Below are 18,340 nucleotides of genomic sequence, written 5' to 3' on the forward strand. Positions count from 1 at the left end.
ATATTGCCGACTACGGACATTTTTCAGATGGATCAAGACCGGAAGATCGTCATCTATTATCATTGAATCGAATTTAACCTCGCATTTTGGCACTGAGGCAGCTCTTGCTTCAACTATAGAAGTAGTCAGAGATTCAAGAGCATAGTTAACATCATCTTTGGATTGCAAAGGAATATTTGGATCAAAGTTATGTTCCATAAATGTTCGATATTGCTCCCAATCAGCTCTATGGTAATTGAAACTAGAGCTGTTGGGATTAGAAATTATTTCTTGGGATGTTTCAAAAGTTGCTGGAAGGTGATCAGAACCGAAGTCAGCATTGTAAAATAACACTTAAAGCAACTTTCGTAAAACGGTGTACACTGATTGACGACAAATAAATAATCCAATTGGCTACACGGATAGAAATCTCCTTATACCTTTTGGCAAATTTCCATTGCTGATTATTCATAAAATGTATAAGTCAACTAATGAGCAGACGCCTTGCAAAAAGTTAATAAAGATCATGTGTCAAATGAAATGTATAAGCGGTCACACATACCTTTTATGCATTCTAATAGGACCTATGTGGTTTGTCTTATGGAATGTATAAGGCTGATGCTTTGGCAAAAATGTATAAGTGAAACACATGAATTAAATAATTGATTTTCGTTTCGTGTACAAAGTTGACATGAATCAGTTAAGACCAAATCAATATTGGAGGGATTTCTTGCTGAAGAAAAGCATGTTGGGCTGTTTGAATATTAAATAGTGTAATAACCTGGAGAACAAACATAAAACAGAATAAAAATCGGTTGAAATGGCGAATAAATAGTGTGAATCTCGGGAATCGAGCGTTTGGTCGGTAGAGAAAATTTGACCACTTGGAAATTCGCCGTCCAAACCAACTTGAAGTCGAAGACTTATGGGAAGCAATCGAGCCCAACAGAAAACAAAACGGAACGTTGGAACCCGTTGATCCTGTAAGGATAGGAAGGCAAAAGGGAAGATCATCCCTTTCTTGGAACTTGTGAATTACTACCATGTTCGTGACGCAACTAGGGAGGCTTAGATGAAACTCACGAGGAAACAAGCCTTAGCTGGTGAACCGAATTCTTAGCGATGAGAGTGCCTCTATGGCCAAAAAGGCTACCAATGTATTCATTTATCTACACCAGGGGTAAACGAAATGAAAATTTGAAATTTGAAAATATTTTATTAGTTGACAACAGTGACACATCAGATACATTTTCATGTAATATAAAAAAATGTAGTTAATGAAAATAATTTGACTTTATTTTTGCGTTATAAGCGCCTGATGAAACATAATGTGAAGTTTTTGGTAGCGAGCCCATACAGCACCGCATTTTCGCCCGTTCAGGCGAAATTATATAGTTATACTGGCAACCTTATGTCTTCGGTTACTTGTATTCGGGTTTTTTTCGTCATGATCATCATTTCCTCCCATCATCATTTGTTTAGATCAGTCAGTCATTATGAGTAGCTCGAAGTGAATAAACCTAAAACCTAAACTAAATATTTCTGTTGTTAAATAAAAGGTGTGGCAGAACTCTTGTTCTTAATTTGGTGCAACCGAAAATTGCAAGTGTGTGTATCAGTGAAATTCGGACTGGCATCTCTGCTCTTCTAAAGTGCATCGTATGCACTTTCTTCCCTGTGCGCACACTGGGGCCGTGCTGTGGCCAAAATTCCTCACGTATGGCTGTTAGTAGAAGGCGCCCGCCGCCGTGAAGAAGGTTAAGGTGATAGTACTTGGCTATTAGGCTGGAAAGTGGGTGGTTGGCTGGGAGGAGGGCAGGGTGTTTTGCCTGATAGGGCAGTTGCGAAAGGTTTAATCAGCCTCCAACTCTCAATATCCCTTCAGGATCAATGAAAGGATTCATTCGGCGAATGCATGAGGTTTGGGTAAAACATTCCTGTCTTTAATGGCTTTGATTTCATCCCGAAACGCATCTCTCTGGGCAAGGCCGATTAGCAACGATTTGGCTCGTGCTAGATGCTCGACGGTGTTTGCTTCTTGGCTTGGCTCAGTGGTGGGAATATGTTGGGTTCTGGCATTGATACGTGCATTGTCGATGAAGCGCAAACAGTAGGCAGTCACGTCCAGCAAGCGACGGTAGGTACTCCAGCGGACGAATAACGGACTGGGCTCTGGGGTTGTATGAACGATTGCGACGAGTTGCTTTGCCTCAAGTGCTTCTTCAGGAACGTTTGGTGGTCTTGATATTGGCCAGGAACTCGACTGTTCGGATAACCATGATGGCCCACGCTTCCACAAATCGCTGCGCAGAAATTCTCCAACGGAAAGACCTCGGGACACTAGGTCAGCAGGATTCTCCACCCCGGAAATATGGTTCCACTGGCATCCATGCGTGAAATGCTGCACCTCAGACACACGGTTGGCGACAATAGTTTTCCAAACGTTGGGTGGAGAGCGAAGCCACTGCAGCGTGACAGCAGAAACGAACCAGAAGAACGCTGCAGAAATGGGAATGTCGATGGCTTGTCTGATAAGGTGATATAAGAGCGCTGCAAGGACAGAGACGCACAACTCCAGGCGAGGGATGGTTAGACGCTTGAGAGGTGATACTACGGATTTCGACGCCGATTCCGATTCCGATTCCGATTCCGACGCCGATTCCGATGCATCCGCGAAGGTGTGAAGCTCTACTCGGGATTTTGGAAGAAAAGCGTAGCGTTCAGCTCGGAAGGATGAGATGAGGGGATACTCATTGCAAATACTCTCCCATCTGATGCGAATGGAATCGGGAACTGGTTCGTCCCAATCCGAAGAAAGCAACCACAACTCCTGCATAAGGATTTTTGCACGTACGACTACAGGAACTATCAGTCCTAGAGGGTCAAACAGCTTGGCGATATCCGATAGTATCGATCTTTTCGTAGGTGGAGCGTCACGTGGCTGGATCGCTGAATCAAATCGAAAGGCATCATTTTCGGGCTCCCAGACGATTCCTAGTGCCTTAATGGACTCGTTGGGGGTAAAGCAAAGCGTTGACTGGGTGCCGATGTGCTCTTTGTCCAATCCCTGCAGAACTTCGAAACGACTGGACGTCCACTTACGCAAGTCGAATCCACCCCGTTGCATCAAATCTTCTAATTGCTCACGGAGACTGATCGCTTCTTTTATGGAATTGGCACCACGGATGAAATCATCTACGTAGAAGCTTTTTCGTAACGCTGGTCCGGCGAGAGGAAATGCATCGCCTTCATCTATAGCTAGCTGCTGAAGCACACGGGTTGCCAAGAATGACGAAGGGGCAAGACCGTAAGTAACGGTAAGCAGCTCAAAAACATGGATGACTGTGCTGGCAGAAACTCGCCACAGGATGCGTTGCAGATGGGTGTCGTCAGGGTGTACCAGAACTTGTCTGTACATTTTTGCTATGTCCGCGACAAGTGCAACCAAGAAGGTGCGGAACCTTAAAAGAATCGTTATCCTGTACTAAAGGACCTACACAGAGCGCCTCATTGAGCGAGTGGCCAGTCGAGGTTTTAGCCGAGCCGTCGAACACTACTCGGAGCTTCGTTGTTGTGCTCGACTCCTTCAACACGGAATGGTGGGGCAAATAGTATACTGTAGAATTGCCTTCGTTGTCGGACTCGACCAACCGCATATGGCCGAGGGACAGGTACTCCTTCAAGAATTTGTGGTAATCCTCCTTGAGTGTTGGGCTCCTCTCAAATCTCCGCTCCAGCATTTCGTATCGACGATAGGCGTTGATCTGGGACTCTCCCATCATGGCTTCGAATTCAGGTTTTCGTGGCAGTCGAACCATGTAACGACCCTCAGCGGTGCGGGTCGTCGTGGACTTGAAGAGTGATTCACAGTAGTGCTCCTCAATCGAATAGTTGTCCTTCATTGACAGGTCCTCCGTTTTCTAAAAACGTTCGATACTCTCCTCTAGCGTTACCGTCGAAACGTTCAGGATACTGTACGAGACAGAATATGGAGTGGGTGGTTGATTGGGCTGTGTTAGTGCAGAACCGGTTACCACCCATCCGAAGACGCTTTTCACAAGTAGCGGACGATGTTCACCAAGATGAATGCGAACGGCGCTGGGGAAGAAGGATTGAAAATGTTTTGCCCCGAGAACCATATCGATGCGCTGGCTCTTGTTGAAGCCAGGATCAGCAAGGGCTAACTCTTCGGGAATCTGCCAATCATCAATGGAGATGTCGTGCGCCGGAAGATTTGCTGTTACCTTGTTCATGACTAAGAACTTGATTTCGGCTTCGAAGTTTCCATTCCTTGACTTGACCTGTGCCACGATGGACTCACGTACCGACTGCTCAAGCTGGCCGGCTCCCTGTATAGTCACATCCACGTTTGTTTTCTTCAGTCGTAGTTGACGGGCCATACGCTCACTGATGATATCAGGCTGCGATCCGCTGTCTAAAAGTGCACGAACCAGATGACCCTGACCAAAGGCATCAACGACTCTCACCAGAGCTGTCAGAAGAAAGACGTTCTCCTTGGGATGTGGAATCGGAACGCTGACTTCACAATCTGGAACATTTTCGATGGCTGCGACCGCAGATTGAATAGGATTCCCCATCGAAGAAGTTGGACGATTTTGGTGAGCCTGTACCACAGCAGATGTACTCGGGACGGGTGCGTCAGAAGTGGCTCCCTGGGTTCCATCACCAGTACCGTCATGCAAAAGAGAGTGGTGGCGTCGATTGCAATGTTTGCAGTTGATGTCGGACGAACAATTTTTCGCTATGTTTTCTCCTTTCAAACAGTTGTGGCAGAGTCGCTTCTTCATAGCAAGTTGCTGACGTTGTGCCACCGAGAGACCAAGGAACTTTTGGCTCCTGCTGATGTAATGCTCTTGCGAGCACACTGGTCATTTGACCCCCGCTTTGGTAGTAGAAGCAAACGAAGTAAGCCGAAATTGCTGCTGTCGTTTTGCCCCATGATGCGACGAACTTGGAACGGATGGAGGAGCATGGTGGTTGACTGAAATAGATTCCAGCACACGTACTCGTCGCTGCAGAAAGTCGATCAGGCACGGATAGTCCGGATTCTCCACGGTCGATGCGTGCACCTCTCACGCCTTGAGAGTGTCGTCATGTAGCCGAGTACAGAGCAGATGCTCAAGAATGCTGCTCCATTGACCGGTAGGTTCACCCATCTGCCTCAAGGTCTTCGTGTGGCGTTCGAACTCGTCCACCAAGGCGTGCAGTGTCGATGCTGTCTCCTTCTTCATGCGCTGAATATCGAAGAGTGCCTGCAAATGTCACTTCTTCAAAAGATAATCGTTCGCATAGCGCTTTACCAAAGTATCCCAAGCCAAGTTGTAGTTCGCTGCACTGATTGCGATCGTTTCAATTAGCTGTGCAGCTTCCCCTTTCACTGCGGCTTTCAAATAATGAAACTTCGGAATTTCTGGCACGTCGGGATTTGCGTGAATTAAAGCCAAGAACGTGTCATGGAAACCCGACCACTGCATATAGTCCCCATCGAACTCGGGGAGTGAAATTGTGGGCAGCTTTAACCCAGAGAGAGCGGAATTATGGCCAATAGGTGGAGGGATTCGAGCGTCATTAGAAAGAACAGGAAGTTTAGATGTTAGATCGGCTTTTATTGCGAACAGCCTCTCTTCAAAGGCAGTACGTACCTCCTCATGCATTCGCTTACCTTGTTCGTCCTGCTCGATGGACTCCAGCTCCGTCTGCACGTCCTCCAACCTAGCAAAAAAGGTTTTCTATGTGTTCCAGCCGAATCTGAACCTGCCTTGCGTCCCTCGCAGCATCGTAGGCCTCAAGAAAAGCCTCAGCCCGACCCAGAGCAGCGAGAAGACTCTCCCTCCGTGAAAACAGCGCTTTGTTGTTGCTCCTGGGTTCTTCCATAGTGCAGCGACGAATCCAACTCCAACGGGATGTAGCCAAGAATGACGAGCACTAGTCAAAAAGAAGACCACGGTAGACCCGGAGAGAGAGAGATATTTGCTTGGAAAGGTACTCACCTAGTCCAAGGCTTAGCGTGCCTTGATTTAATCAAAATCTTCAGGTATTCGACGAAACAGCCGCCGAGATGAAAATCGATGCGATGAATACGCAACTGTATGCTTGATGCACGTGCGTAGCGATGTAGAAAATGCGTGGCTTGGCTGAAGAATGCTCCAGAAGAAAGCCTCAATTGTCCACCGAAGAACAGTAGCGGACCTGTATTGTGATCCACACAATGAAACAGCTCGAAGATGGCGCCGGATGGCCAACGTGGTGTGCCCCAATCAAGGATGGCGGCAATCGCGTTCTCGAACCTTCGAGACAGGTGCTGGAATCTGATTGAGCGAGCTTTCGACCAGCAATGGCGCGTTCAGCCGGTCTTCTATTGTTCCGGACTGGAATAATGGCGGTCCCGTAGTGTCCACCGACCGTTTATCCTGGTCACGGCACCAAAAAATGTTCAAACTTACTCCTACGCTGTGTCTCAATTTTGCGAATTGTGGCCACAGCACGGCCCCAGTGTGCGCACAGGGAAGAAAGTGCATACGATGCACTTTAGAAGAGCAGAGATGCCAGTCCAAATGTCACTGATACACACACTTGCAATTTTCGGTTGCACCAAATTAAGAACATGAGTTCTTCCAGCGCCATATGCGTTCTTCTTGATTGTAATTGGATGAACGTTGCTGACGTTTTTCAACGCTAGATGGTGCGAGAAGCAATATTTTTCGGATTGCCATTGCAATGTATGGAAAAGCGAAGACTATAAATCAAGAAGACTGACAACTCCGCCAAAAATCAGGAGACAGTAACGGCAAGGCCTCTTCTGAGCAAAAGTGGAACCTGTGTATGATGGGGTGAATTCACCCACATAGGTAGAAATAAATAGCTGTCAATTATTGATTTTGTTATGATTGTCGTAAAAAGTGAAACGTTTCTTTCTTTGCTTTATGCTGACAACGAGTAAAATTCCAGCTGAAATTGAACAGATGCGTAAGTAAATTTGTTTTGAAAATTAAAACTATGGCAATGATACCTTTCACAATGATGGTGGGACCTTCGATCATTAAGTTGCTAGCTCACAATTATCTTCCACTTTTCCCTAAGTTGTTTAGTGATGCATTTATGGGCATTTGTATGGTGCATTAGTAAAATGCATGCCCGTTCCGCATGGCTTTGGCACCTGGCCACACCGGGGGGAGTTAAGTTGTGACGCTCGGCAACTTGGCACAGTACTCGCTGACCATTTTCATGTCATTGACTAATCGGTCCATTCCAAGAATTGTTAAAGCATACAGAGGATCACTATCCGGTGGTTTCATGTTCTGACAACATTTAAAATTGAAATATATTCTTAACCAATACGTACTGTTTTTGGATCGCGACGTAGTTACCGGATCTTACTTCTTTATGAATCCTTGAATTTTCAGCAGCTTTCGAATGACGGTAGTTCACTCAACGGAGGTGGAAGCCGCCAATTCCTAGGTATCGATCCGTGTTTCAATCCTCTACTTGATCCACCATGACAAGTTTTTCGGTTTGGAGTTGGAAAACCACTGATTTGCTGTGATTAGGATACAAATTGCCGTGAAATTTTGTAGAGCAAAATGATTATTCGTTTCGGTGACATTAGGTCACACACACACAGTCACTGTTAATGAGCAGTCTACCAACCGTCAACCATGGGAGCGTAATTTGTGATTATCCCCGGCCCCTTTCAATTTGTCTCATTATTTATGAAATGACGTTTCACATTCATCTAGTGATGTCCAATTTTCATTGGAATAATCGATCAATCGATTAACGAACCATCGGTTATATCATGCCGATATAAGCATTTACTCAAGGAGTCAGTCACTCAGCACAGCTGCTTTTGTATAAACGCTGTTGCCGGTACTGTGCCAAACGAGTATATTTGTGCCTTTGAAGTGTATGAGTGTTCAAGTACAAATTGATCTGGTATGTCTGGCAACAGTGCTTCCGTAAGGATGATTCTGACAGCTGTTTATGTACTAAGTACAAATTCGCTTAGAGATTTGGTCCTGTGGTGGAAAACGTCGGCCTTGAATCTCGTCAAGGAAGTGGAACGTTTTTTTTTTCTATAATCGTACGTACCGAAGTTCACCAGGTTTATTCATTCTGATTATTGGCTCTGATCTCTGATAAGCTTATCCGTGTATTTTTATTGAAAGTCGCTGAAGGAGAATTACCTCTCCATATCTTCTGCCAGTACGGCTACTACAAGGTAGGATCCCGTGGATTTCTCGCTACAGGATGATCTATCCATGGTCACGGTGATGTCCAGTATGCCTGGAAAGCACCTGCACACGTTTGTGACGAGACGGTCGGAGTACGGGGACGCTGTGAAGATGGCTCTGCAACGTGTCTTTTTGGACATTTACGAGGTTATGCTGAATGATCGGATAGCCGGATCGACGGTGGTTGCCGTTATGGTAATGAACGATAAATTGTGCGAATGCTAGGGATTCACGGTCGATCATGTGTATGAACAGGAAGCTTGATGTACTTTCGATCGATCACAATCCTTAAAATACCAGTGAGTTGCAAAGGATAAAACGTGCCGGGGTTAACGTTAAATTTAATAGGGGGCTACCACATTGACAGCGGTTAGTGTCTTAAACCTCTCAATACTTATCCACGTGGAATGTGGACAGCCCCTAGAGCGAATGGGTATTTGGTTCGTATTTGGCCCTGTCGAAGGCATTCTGGGCATATCCGAATGTGGAAGAACGAGTGGTTAGCGAAGATTTTGAGTTTATGTGACGTGGAAGTTTGTCGCACCGTACTCTTCCTCCAGCTTACTCCAGAAAAAAAAATCTTAACCCGATGGAGACGCAGAAACATATGATATTATTTGAAGAAAACTATTTTTTCTCAGTTACTTACCCCATCTTTATTGGAATGATCCTTTTTAATTAATTAATACTGTTTTACTGTTTAAAAATTTTTAACGAAAAGAATTCGATCCACGCAATTTCAGTAACCCTTGTAAGCTTCCAGTTTATTTTAATTATAATGTGCCGATAAATATGCCCTAACTGTTCCGAATCTATTTTCGGCACATTGTGCTGAGTGACTAACCCCTTGCATTAAATTCTCCAGAGGATCATCACCCATAGTTTCAAACTAATTTTGCTCTCCCATTGGAGGAAAAATAGGACATCTCTCATTTTGGGTGTGATTGTTTTTATTAAAAAAGCGCAAAATTTCAACTCTCCCGAGGGTGCAGCATAACCACAAATACACCTTGCATACGGGGGGTATTCATTGGATGAAAGGGGTCGAGAAAGAGGACACTAAAATATAATGTTTTTTTCTCCTGACAGTTTCATCTTAGTATTCTTCTTTGGTCTCACTAACACTTGTGCTTCAAAGTTCCACCTTTGATTGTCAGTAGCGCACAGTGGTTCCAAGGGTATCAAAACACGTGCTTTTTTATTTACGCTGAAATGGTTGATTAAAGGTACTAGGTGTCTTCTGAGAAGTTTCTTGGGTTACAACACTCCTTCTTATGGTAACAGAAAATTAAAGATTAATCCACCTAAAAGTGAGATGCAAAATTTATTTTTTCAATATAATAAGATACAAAATAATTTTGCTAGGCAAAGCTGTAATGAACATGACTGTGAACGACTTTGCTGAAAACTATAAGTTTCTAGCTCTTATAACTGCTGAGATATAAAGGTTTTTTTTGTGAAGACATCGTTAAAATCAGTTGTGTATCTGTAACTTTTTCTACAATATTTCTACATGTCTGGCATGGCAAATTAGGCCATTCATTGAGCAATTGAAAGTTCAAGAAAATGTAATAAAATGGTGAAGAAACCAGACGGCCCCCACTTGACCCTTAACCAAAATACTTGCATTAAAACTTGTAACTTTTCAGAATTTGAATTCAAATTGTACGAATCTCAAAGAGCGCTTGAAGTTTCCTGTTCTCGCCGTTGTCATCTTTGATTTGTAATTTGTATTTTATTGATAGCATAACGAAAACCTGTCAGTTACAGAACCATAATCAGGTCAAGGAAGCAACCATTTTGAATCAGTTTAGTGGGGAGTTAAGAATGAAATTAAAGTCTAAGTCTAAACATTTGACATTTTTTAAATCGACAGCTATTATTGGTATTAGCCTAGAGAGTTAATCAGCTCTGTGGAGCGCCGCTTTAAGCGACGTGAGAGTCCGTTGCTGCCTTGTAGCTAGTGGTAGTGCGTTCCAGGTGGACGCTCCGAATATTAGAACATTTTTTCGGGAACTTGTGGTGTGATGCTGTAGGACAAAATTTGCAAAGCATCCCCGGAGCACACGTCACTTGTGTTTTTCGGTAGTTCCTTCATGTTGGAAATTAACGGATCTGAGGATTCCAGAAGACGGTGAAGAAGATCTGTATTCGTAGCTTCTCTGGAAAACTTTCTCGTGTGGTAGATTCTGTATTGCTTGGTATCGTTGTTTCTGCTTTCCTGGGCCTCTTCAGACAGTTGCCCAATGGGTATTAGAAACGAAGAAATCACTTTCGCCATGTGTATGAACACTTTATGAACAGACACGGGAAGATCGACGAGCCGTTTCTATTCCGTAGCTTTCGAACCTTTCACAGTTAATTTCGTTTGACGTTTTGATCCCGAGTCATTTTGTTAGTCACTAGAAATAACCCAGGTTGCTTGGTTATCCATTTGTATGCCTCTTTTCACACCCACTCGATAGCAGTGGTTTCACAAAATCGGCATTTCAAATTCTGAAAAGTGACAAGTTTTAATGCAAGAATTTTGGTTAAGGGTCAAGTGGGGGCGGTCTGATTTCTTCAACATTTTATTGAATTTTTGTGTACTTTCAATTGCTCAATGAATGGCCTGCTCGTTTTTGCCCGTTTAGAAGCTATTGTTATTGGAAGTTGGGTAATTTTCGACCAAAAAATGTAAATAACTTTTCAAGTATTGATGGTAGCAATTTTCAGTCTTCTGAAAAGTTATGTAATTTGATATTTCTAACATCTTTATAGAACATACCAGACATGTAGAAATATTGTAGAAATAGTTACAGATACAAAACTGATTTTAACGATGTCTTCACATAAAAACCTTTATATATCAGAAGTTATAAGAGCTAGAAAGTTATAGTCTTCAGCAAAGTTGTTCACAGTAATGTTCCCTAAAGCTTTGCCCAAAGACAATTATTTTGTATCTTATTATGTTAAAAAAATAAATTTTGCATCTCACTTTTAGGTGGATTAATCTTTAATTTTCTGTTACCATAAAAAGGAGTGTTGTAACCCAAGAAACTTCTCAGAAGACACCTAGTACCTTTTATCAACCATTTCAGCGTAAATAAAAAAGCGCGTGTTTTGATACCCTTGGCACCACTGTGAAGCGCTGTTATCAGTGACGTTTGACATTTATATGGGAGAAGGAAACAGTTGTCTTGATTGGTAGTCTTCGGAAAAAGGCAAAAATTGATCAAATACATTTGTTTACAAGCTGATAAGGACCGACCTGGAATCGTGCGGAACTATGGAAGCGTATGCCAGCAGGATGATTTCGACGTGTCACCAGTTGAACGAGATTGGATTTCCAATACCGGAGCGGTTTGCTGGTGTCCTTCCCACTAGCGTGCACAGGAATCTTGTTAAGGAGGAGCAATGTTTTTTCTTTGGTGCATTTAATTTGGGGATGGGGGAGTACTCCAAAGTGCGTGGTGGATGGTGCTGTCCACCCACCACTGTTTTTCTACTGTGCAATTTACCAAATTTTATTTATTTTTTCCTCCGTTCGTGGTTTATCTTCTTCATTGCAAACTGCTTTCAGACAGCCAATAAAAATTAGTTCTATTTTTTCAAATTTTGACCTAAATACAAAGTTCATTAAAAAGGTTTAAAAATTATGTAACGATTCAAACAAATGCGCACAAAACTATTTTGACAAGCGGGTACAGGATTGTTAACGGAATGACGACTTGTGCAAAGGATTGAGCATGTCAACCCTGTCCCAAAGTACCGCCAGTCTGGGTGACAGAAAATGATGCCAAACATTCAACATGTTTTAAAGATGATATAAATAACAAACCCGTATTTATTGCGGTAACAAATGACTTGAAATTTTCACAGAAGATTCTTAGATGAATTTTTAGTACGACAACAATAGACCAAGGTTCAAAGGCAAACTAATACCCACTTTTCAATCAGGGCATCCAAAATCTGTCTTAAAACTTTGTACAGTTGCAAAAAAGTCCATCCTCAGAATTCCTTGAGGTTCTTTTCGAAATGTTTAGAACTCTATTAGTTCTTTTGAAATTCTTCTCAGAAGTCCTCTGGAATTATTTTTAGAACTCTCAGAACATCTTGGAACTGAAATTCCCTTAGAGTTTCAGAAGAATTTCCTCAGTATTATCCAGAATAATTCACTGAATGAGCTAGAAGTTATCGGTATTCCCTTGAAATTTTCCTCAAAATCCCTTTGAAGTTCACTCAATATTTAATTTTCTCGGAATTCTTTTCGGAATTGTCTTGGAACTATCTGTAGGATTCACTAAAAATTATTCGCATACTTTTCTTGGAATACTCCCCAGAAATCCTTTGGAACTGTCCTCAGAATTCAATATCCTTGAGGTTCTTCTCGGATTTTTTTAGAACTCTCCTAAGAGCTTTATTGAAATTCTTTTCAGAAGTCCACTGGAATTATATTTAGAACTTTTTATACTTTTTTTCAGAACACCTTGAAACTGAGATTCCTTTAGAGTTTCAGAAATTTTTCCCGGAATGAGCTAGCAATTATCCTCGGAATTCGCTTGAAATTTTGCTCAAAATCCCTTTGGAATTCCACTCAAAATTTGATTTTCTCGGTATTCTTTTCGAAATTATCTTGGAACTATCTGCAGGATGCACTAGAAATTTTCCGCAGAATTTTCTATGAATTCTCCCCAAATATATTTTGGAACTGACCTAAGAATTCAATATCCTTGAGGTTCTTCTCGGAATATTTTGGAACTTTTTTTTCTCAGAACACCTTGGAACTGAAATTCCCCTAAAATTTCAGAAGAATTTCCTCTGTATTCTCCAGAAATTCTTCGCAGAATGAGCTTGAAATTTTCCTCAACATCTCTTTGGAATTTTATTCAAAATTTGATTTTCTCAGTATTCTTTTCGAAATTATCGTGGAACTATTTGCAGAATTCACTTGAAATTATTCGCAGAATTTTCATGGAATCATCCCCAGAAATCTTTTCTTTTGGAACTGCCCTCAGAATTCAATACCCTTGAGGTTCTTCTCGGAAGTCAAGTTAAAGTTGTCCGTCCATTCACCAAAACGTTGTAGTTTTTTCTACCAGAAATGTTCAATAAAGCTTGCCCCTCCATTCACCAGAACTGTGCAATTTTTACATCAGGAATTCTCAATTTAGCTTGCCCCTTCATGCAGCAGATTGTTCCAAATCTTACACCAGACATACAAACTTGCCCCAGAAAATTTTACACCTGAAAATTTCAATTGACCAGAACGATGCAAATTTTCCACCGTTAATGTTCAATAAAGATTGCTTCTCTAATCTTCTGATTAGTGCAGATTTCCTTTTTCCATTTTCCACAAGATATGTCCAATATAGCTTGCTTCTAATATCATCAGAATGTTGCAGGTTTTCCACCAAATAAAGCTTGCCCCTATTTTCAGATTTTTCATCATAAATGTTCAGTAAAGCAGCTTCCCTCCAATCATCAGAATGGTGCAAATTTTACACCAGAAATTATTATTAAAGTTTGTTTCTCTATTCAGCAGAAGGATGCAAAGTTAAGACCAAATTTTTTTCGAAAAGCTTGCCCATCCGTTCACCAAACGGTGCAGATTTTCCACCAGAAATTTTCAATGTAGCTTAATTTTAAATAAAGCTTGTGCCTTTATTTACCAGACCAGTGCAAGTTTTTCCACCAGAAGATTTCTGTTCATTTTATTATCATTATCAGAGCTATGTTAATTGTGCACCAGACATTTTCAATAAAGCATGCTCCTCCATTCACCAGAACGGTGCACTAAAAATTGTCAGTGAAGTTTGTTTCACCATGCACCTTTGTGGTGAAAATTTCAAGCTTTGCCTCTTCATGCACCAGAATGGTGCAAATTTTTCACCATAAATTGTCAATGAAGCCATTTTGATTAGATGCCCCCATTTATGATATTTTTACACCAGAAATATTAAATAAAAAGCTTTTGCTTCGATTTACCACCACGAAGGTGAATTTTTTCAACCTTAAATTTACCCTCCTCTTTTAACCCAATTTACCCTCGCAAATTAACACCAGCAATTTTTTTATATGCACCACTGTGGTGCAATTTTTTGACCAAAACATTTCATTGAAGTTGTCCCTTCATGTACCTTTGTGGTGCAATTTGCAGGCACCATCTCAAAGGCATTGACGCAATAAAAGGTTTTCAGTGCCCTTATATTATGAAATGAAGTTATTTTACCTTCAAATCAAGTTATTTTATATCATAATTTTGTATATGTGGAAATAAAAATCTTATTTATAAAAGGAGGGGCAATTGCCCCCACCTTGCCCCACCCTGTGCACGCCAGTGGTCCTTCTACTGGCCGGACTCCCGGAGAGGTATCAGCCAATGGCCGTGGCTCTCAACAATTCTGGGATTGCTATTACGGGTCATTCGATCAATACCATTTTGCTGCAGGAAGAGTCGGTGCCAAGTGAAAAAAAACAGCGTTCGTTGCTAAGGGTAAGTTTAGAGAAAAAACGGAAGGTTCCTGTAGCAACTGGAAACAACTGAAGAATCCGACTCAGTCAAAGGGTCGGAAGTTATGTAAATTTTGCCACATAGCGAAGTTTTGTCCGGAAAATCAAGGCAACAAGAAAGCCGTTGCGTTTTGTACGGTACTGTCGATGATTCATGGTCAAGAAACGAATCCCCCACGAGCAAATGAAAGCTTCATATAGCTTCTAATTGTAATTGTAATTTATTGCTATCAAACGAGAACCTGCCAACTATACATCAGGCCAAGAAAAAAAAACAATCAATTTGAATTTAACGTGAGCGACATCCGTTAGTTAGTATAAAAAAACACGACAAAAAATGGTTCTGTACCCAAGTTATTAACGAAAGAGATTCGATCAATGTTACTTAGGACCCAATGCATTGAGTGCATTGTTCAGCTTTAAATAAGAGAGCAAGATAAATATAGAAAACCACCAGTCGGATCGGATGATATCGGGTAGGGGCGGATTGAGCTTAATGCAAAACAGTTCATTGAAGAGGTGAGTCTCCTTCGACCCCACCGCTGATTGTCACACTCATCACGCCGTCCGCTGCAAAATTCCACCTTTTACCGCTGACTTACTTCTGCTGCTCCGAAGCGAAAATGAGCGGAGGTACGACAGCAGCGCTTTTTTTTATAACTATCCAGCTTCAAGCAGAACAACGTGCACCACTCGATTATGACGACTGGGTTTGGGGAAAACGTTTATTTCATGAAAACAGTAATACAACTATCGCTTTTTATTGGTACATTTTTATTTTTTATGGAAAATTGGAACAGTGTTTATTTCAGATTTGTAGAGCTATTTCCTATCGATTGGTGTATTTGGATTTTATTTTTTATCTATTTTCTCATTTAGAAGCGTTCAAAACCTAACATCTCTTCGTGATAGTTGCAATAATAGATTTTGGATTTAAAAAAAACGAGCGTGCCGGCACAGATATAGTAGCACACTGTGTGGAGTGACCAATCCCTTGGGTGATTCAAATATTATGGCACGCTAGCGTAAATTGCTGGAAACTTTTTCTAACAAAAATCCAATCGACAACATTTGTAAATATCTCGAGAATGAAACAATCTCTCATGCATTCTACCATTATCATCTCGTCGGAGGGCAGATCTTGTCTATCTAATAAAAATATATCGGCTCACGATTTGAATGAAGCTCTGTATTGATAAAAAAAATTATGGAATCATTTTACGGCTGTCCAATCGCCGATCAGAAGCATTCAAGTGAACTATATAACTCGCTAAAAGATAGATCAATTCCCACCGTAGAAGGACAATGGCCTGCACTCATCTTCCGGGAATCCTTCAATAAGAGCTGCATCCCACTCACTGAAGATTGAAATCAAATACCCATCCTTTTGCTGCCCTTAAATTGATCATTTAGGTGCGCCTACATAATCGCTCAATGAAAATTTGTGCGGAAAGTGAAATCCGATGACCATTTCGAAAAACTGCTGGATTCATCCATCAATGAAAGGGAAATCAAACCCGACGAAAAATTCACCCAACTCAATTTAAACTCGTCTGGACCTCTCGCTCCGGATTGGTTTTTGAAATACGACACTTTTCGGATCACTGCGCCCTTTTGCCGTGCTGTTCGAGCGAACATATGTCCCTGCCTCGCCAACCGAAAACCACGGAAGTCGATCCAAGAAGAGTAGTTTGGTTTGGTCGTTCGGAAATGTTTGTATTGTTTTGCTGCATTCTTACCGAAGAACGAGAGGACGACACAAACATGCAATCAGCCATCGAAACCGACGAACCAAGTCAGCAGTCGCCTCTAGGTAATCGAATAGCACTTCGTTCGGGAGTGCTGTTTTGTTACCGATTTCCGGTTGCATTTTTTCGCTGCTGTGGTGGTGACACCGAAATGAAAAGGAGAGTGAAACCACATAGCTCACCAACCACCAGAACCTACATATGTGACGATGATGCACGATGCATTTTTGGCATTCTTTAACTTACGGACGAAAAAGAAGTGCTTTGAAGTGCTTTGTTCAGAAGTAGGAAAACGTTAAAAAGTGCTATGCAAGTCTATCATTAAGGAATGCTACCCACTTCCTAATCAGGAAGATGATGGTTTAGGATTTTTTTTTTTGGTCCTAAACAGTAATGATCTACAAACGGAACTGAAATTCGATAACTTTCGCTTTCTAATTACTGGTTTGCGTTCAACTCAGTTTTATTGATTTTCAAGTCAAACTTGGAGGGTGGAGACTTAGATTGGGCTATTAAAGCTAGTGACAGTTTATCGAATTCTTCTGTTTAGCTTATAAAGTTCTTTGACTATATATTTTGTATTACTTCTGCGTGAAGTCAACGATTTACATAGTTGAAGATGCTAATTTCAAATAACAGACTAAAGTGGTAATTTTTATACGATAGAGATGAAAGTATAGAGTTGATAGTTTCGTTAGAGTACGGCAGTGTGAAAAATGTTTATAGAGAGTAGAAAGCGAACAAGGACAACTTTTTAGGAAGGCACAAATCGGTTTTGATCATCTCTCTTTACCAAACTCCCCCGTTGGAAAGGGATGATGAGGGGTATTCCCTCCCTCTGTCTGTTATTAGAAATTAGCATCTTCAACTTATAACCTATTCAGTTGTTTTTCCTTTTAAATCTACTACTATTGTATCACTTTCACTTTCATTATTTCACTATTCACTATCAATATTTACATTCATTATCACTTAAAAAAATATAACAGATTCTTTTTTCGTTTAGTACTTGCAAACTTCTTCTGTGATTAAACTAGAATAGACCTAATCTGGCTCGACCGAAAATCCCGGATAACTAGCTCAGTAGCACGAAACCCCTGAACTAAGTCACAGGGCCGGCATGAGCCGTCGGTGTACCTAACTTAATAACCTTGGTAGTGTGCCCCGAGAGTTTCGACAACTGTCCGGCGTAAAGCCAGCGAGTTGTCTCCTGCCCTGCAGCGGTCCTTGATTCGGCTGTCAATTTTAATCTTGTGCGATTGCCAACTTTTGTTTCCGTGCCAGTGGACCCTGGCCACTGGAGAGAGATCTACGTCGGCGGCCGTGCGGAGGAGTCGGTTCGCCTAGTCGAGGTGTTACCGTTTGCAACATTTGTTGATGTATTTCTGTATGTTTATCGTATTCTGCATGTCCATTTAAATTTGAATAATAATTGCCAATTTGTTTTAGTACACTATACACTACCACAGTTTACTACCAACTGCTGGAATAAGTGATGAGCCAACAAATTGAGTTCAGTGGAACATAGGAGAATGGGTACGAGAAGTACAGAGAAAGGGAACGGCGAGTAGCACGGAAACTTCTTCCGCCACTTGCCAAGTAAACTCAAACAAGAGCAGTTGCATAAGTTAAAATTCGTTAGAAGTTTATTGAAGAAGAGTAAGAGTGTCGTAGTAGCAGGAGTGGATAGAGAGAGAGAGAGAGAGAGAGAGAGAGAGAGAGTCAGGTATGAAACAGGGATTAATGAAGGTCACATGTGACAATCGGGCCTAAGACCGTTTACTTTGTGCCCTTTAGGACCCGTTAGTTGTGAGGGTAGCTTTTGGTGGAGAACTTGCCTCTCGACGATACCGAGTTTGGACTCGGTAA

At 41.7% G+C, this 18,340-nt stretch overlaps 2 protein-coding genes across 2 annotated transcripts; both read right to left on the reverse strand.

The window, feature by feature from the left end:
• Positions 1-1,879: 1,879 nt before the first annotated feature.
• LOC135707605 (uncharacterized) lies at positions 1,880-3,881 on the reverse strand. Its single transcript, XM_065229470.1, has 2 exons — positions 3,477-3,881; positions 1,880-3,241 (listed from the first exon to the last, which is right to left on the reverse strand). Exons 1-2 carry the CDS (start codon positions 3,879-3,881, stop codon positions 1,880-1,882), a joined length of 1,767 nt encoding a protein of 588 aa, XP_065085542.1.
• Positions 3,882-3,899: 18 nt separating this feature from the next.
• Positions 3,900-4,787, reverse strand: LOC135707606 (uncharacterized). Its single transcript, XM_065229471.1, has one exon. The coding sequence runs from the start codon at positions 4,785-4,787 to the stop codon at positions 3,900-3,902; it is 888 nt and encodes a 295-aa protein (XP_065085543.1).
• Positions 4,788-18,340: the final 13,553 nt, after the last annotated feature.

This window comes from Ochlerotatus camptorhynchus, unplaced genomic scaffold (assembly GCF_037179485.1).
Source record: "Ochlerotatus camptorhynchus isolate MF236.1 unplaced genomic scaffold, CSIRO-AGI_Acam_v1.1 ptg000314l, whole genome shotgun sequence".
Classification (NCBI taxonomy): domain Eukaryota; kingdom Metazoa; phylum Arthropoda; class Insecta; order Diptera; family Culicidae; genus Ochlerotatus; species Ochlerotatus camptorhynchus.

Excerpts from the sequence above, each read along its gene's own strand:
- LOC135707606 (XM_065229471.1), bottom strand. The coding sequence starts at position 4,787 with ATGAAGAAGCGACTCTGCCACAACTGTTTGAAAGGAGAAAACATAGCG.
- LOC135707605 (XM_065229470.1), bottom strand. The coding sequence starts at position 3,881 with ATGAAGGACAACTATTCGATTGAGGAGCACTACTGTGAATCACTCTTC. Across the intron at positions 3,242-3,476 it reads CGCTCAATGAGGCGCTCTGT|CTAGCTATAGATGAAGGCGA; the intron begins GTAGGTCCTTTA and ends GTGCTTCAGCAG.